At 48.8% G+C, this 3,398-nt stretch overlaps 1 protein-coding gene across 1 annotated transcript; it reads left to right on the top strand.

The window, feature by feature from the left end:
- Positions 1-2,029: 2,029 nt before the first annotated feature.
- On the top strand, positions 2,030-3,145 carry LOC102436831 (F-box only protein 31-like; the record flags this gene model as incomplete). The annotated part of the gene is made up of 2 exons (XM_023745266.1): positions 2,030-2,329; positions 2,534-3,145. Coding segments are annotated over exons 1-2 (912 nt in total), but the record flags the coding sequence as incomplete, so codon positions are not given.
- Positions 3,146-3,398: the final 253 nt, after the last annotated feature.

Below are 3,398 nucleotides of genomic sequence, written 5' to 3'. Positions count from 1 at the left end.
CTTCCCTGATGAATCAACCAAGAAGGCTGCACAGCATGGTGGCATCTCCAGCAGCCTGGAGTTTGAGGTCATCCCATGGAGAATGGTTGCCCCCTGGATAGATACCTGGCTCAGTAACTAAATTTGCTTCAATGAGACATACAGCTTTGTGGTATTAAAACACTCAGATTTGGGGGTTGTTTCTATAGCAAAACCAGTCTATCTTGACTAACTTACTCTGTAAGTCATCTCTAGGCTGCATTGAAGTCTAGCTTTGCAGACTCTTTGATCTGGCTCCTAGTTCAGGCCATTGATGAATGCTGATCACTGCTCTAGTCCATTCGACACTAGGTCTTCCAAATCACTCAGCCACCAAAGGACTATATCCCATCTCTAAGACCCTTAAACCAAAGAGCTGCTCTGATGAAGTTAGCTGCTGTACCACTCTTCAGATGTGTTCTTTTGTCTTTCAATCTTTATTCTGTAAAGTGTTTATAAGAATGGGTTTTGGCTTCAGATGAGCTTGGGTACAAATCCAGCCTCTACTATTTCTAGCCAAGAAAATGGAAGAAATAAGAAAGTTGCTTCATCTCTCTAAAAGTTTTGTTTCCTTATAGAGATGGCATTAGCATTTACTCATAGACTTGTTGAAAAGGTAAAATGAGATGATGTGAATAAAGTACCTGGCAGGAAGTGCTGTCACAAAGCTCATGCTCCTTAAATCTGGTTATTATTGGTCTTATTAGCTCTTCCCCAGTTCAGGGTCAGTTTCCAAATCCTTAAGTACTTTCCTTATGAGTCACCTTATGAGTCACCTTATAGCCATGATCACCTAATTCTGGAAGACATGGGATGACCTGACATCGTATTCCAAAATCTTCATCTACTGGCCTTTTCCTTGGAGTTTAAAGCTTGGGATTTTACCTTCTTAAATAGAGGCTCATTAAAGAAACAGGTGCCAGTGACTTCGTTTCCTATCTCAGTGTATGTGTTCCCAAGCAATCCGTTGTCTAAACAGGAAGTAGGAAAGAATAAGCAATGTGCCTACACCCCTTTGGTTATTGGTTCAGCTGATACTGGTGGGCTATGCTTTGAAGAGTGAATCCTCTTTATTTCCTGCCTCTTATTTTTTTAAAAATATATTTTTATTGATTTCAGAGAGGAAGGAAGAGGGAGAGAGAGAGAGAGAGAGAGAGAGAGAGAGAGAGAGAGAGAGAAACATCCATGATGAGAGAGAATCATGGATTGGCTGCCTCCTACAAGTCCCCCACTGGGGATCCACAACCCAGGCATGTGCCCTTGACCGGAATTGAACCTGGGACCTTTCAGTTCGCAGGCCGATGCTCTATGCACTGAGCCAAACCAGCTAGGGCCTGCCTCTTATTTTTCTTTTTTTCTCCCAATCAAAACAAACTTTATTAACATATATGTATATGTAAAATGAAATATTTATATAAATCAAGTATGTTCTCAGAATTATAGAAACTAACCCAATGTTTTTCAAGTTCACATAACCTAGAAGTTCCACTTCTAGGTACATACCCAAAAGAAATGGAAACATGTTCACACAAAAAACTTGTACACAATGTTCATAGCAGCGTTATTCATAAGAACCTCAAACTGGAAACAACCCAATATTCATCAACTGATGAATGGGTAAACAAAATGTGGTATGCCCACACACTAGAATATAGCATACATAAAACTTTAAAATGTTATGCTAAGTGAAAGAAGCCAGTCACAAAAGACCAGATATTATGACTGCATTTATGTGAAATGTCCCCCCCGCCCATAGGCATATCACTGGAAGCATATCCATACAGAAATCAGATTAGTGACTGCCTGGGGCTAGGGCGGGAGGACAGGGAGGGGGCACTGGGAAAGAGAGGCAACTGTTAATGGTTATGGGTTTAAAGTCCTACAATTGGCTCCTCTCTGAGGGGGCGTGGCTAGGCCCTGGGGGCGTGGTTGGACTCTTGGGCGAGGTGAGCCAGCTTAAAGCCTGGCTGAGGCACAGCTGCCCACTCTGGTGGCTGTTACCTTTGGAGGTATGGAGGAGTGCGCTTGCCTCTGCAGCGTGGGCTCTTCGCGGGGATGTCGGTGTCCTCAGAAGCGCCAGCGCCCAGTTGAGATGGCAGCGGCCGAGGGCAAGCGGTGTCCTCAGAAGCGCCAGCGCCCAGTTGAGATGGCAGCGGCCGACGGCAAGCGGGCCCCAGCAAAAAAGCACATCGAGGGGGATGTGGCAGCGTGGTGCTGTGCGGGGAGTGGAGGAATTGCGAGCCCCATGCCAGCCCCGCACTGCTCGCTGCAGGACCTGCCGGTGGAGATGCTGGTGGAGATCTTCGCCTGGGTTCCTGGCACCCACCTGCCCAGACTGTCCCAGGCCTGCACCAAATTCCACCACATCCTGCACATCGACAGCATCTGGAGAAGGCGCTGCCACGAGGAGTTTGGCGTTCGTGAAAACTTGCAGAACCTGGAGATGATGGGTATGTCTTATCGAGAAGTCTATGCGAAGCTGTTCCCATACAGAAACATTTTGGGATTGTGGCAGCTAGATAATGAGTACTATAGAACACTAGTGAATGTAGTGGTGGACGGCTTCTGCATTACTGGTTGGAAATACAGGCCTTCCCTTCACACCCATGTGGGTGGCCCAATACATTTCAAGCCCTCGTTCAGAATTCGCCTGACGGAGAGGAAATCAGCCACGGTGGAGTGCATGGAAGGCCTCGACAGCAGGCCCCACAACCGCCACATGCAGATTCAGAAGGACAGGTTCACGACCCGGTGCAAGAATACAGACCACGGAACGGATTTACCAACGTGGCTTAGGGAAGAAGGGGGGCCGGTGCTGGAGGACAGACAGCAGTATGACTGGCTGACCTACCGCCGCCTCTATCTCCCGCCGAGACACCCGGACGACCTCATCAGGCCAGGCCTCTTCCAATACTACTACGATGCCTTCGGCCTAAAGATTGCCATGCTCAGCTTCCATGGGAAGTATGCCAGGGTCACCAAGATCACGGGAGTCTCCAAGAAGACGTTAGAGATCCACCTCATGCGCCGCATCCAGCTGCGAGATGGCGAGATCTTTCACAACTTCAATGAGCTCTCCCGCGTCGTCCAGGAGATTGACGAGCAGGTGATCCGGGAGCAGCAGCAGCAGCAGCAGCAGCAGCAAGAAGATGGGACTGAGGAAAGCCAGGGCCATGGCTGGCAGAGCCCTGCCCAGCCCAGCGTCGGGGAGTCCGGGGCTGCAGCTTTGGAGGAGCAGCCTGTCCCGTTTGTTCTGCCTGTGGGCGTGCGCTCAAGAGACCAGAACTACCCCCAAACCTGCAGGATGTGTTTCTATGGCGTGGACACTGTTACCTTACCTGGCTTAGCCTACCACAGGCGCTTCCCTGGAGTCTTCATCC

Source organism: Myotis lucifugus, unplaced genomic scaffold (genome assembly GCF_000147115.1).
Source record: "Myotis lucifugus unplaced genomic scaffold, Myoluc2.0 scaffold_527, whole genome shotgun sequence".
NCBI lineage: Eukaryota > Metazoa > Chordata > Mammalia > Chiroptera > Vespertilionidae > Myotis > Myotis lucifugus.
The sequence above is the reverse complement of the archived record's forward strand: the minus strand, read 5'-3'. Positions and strand labels throughout refer to the sequence as shown.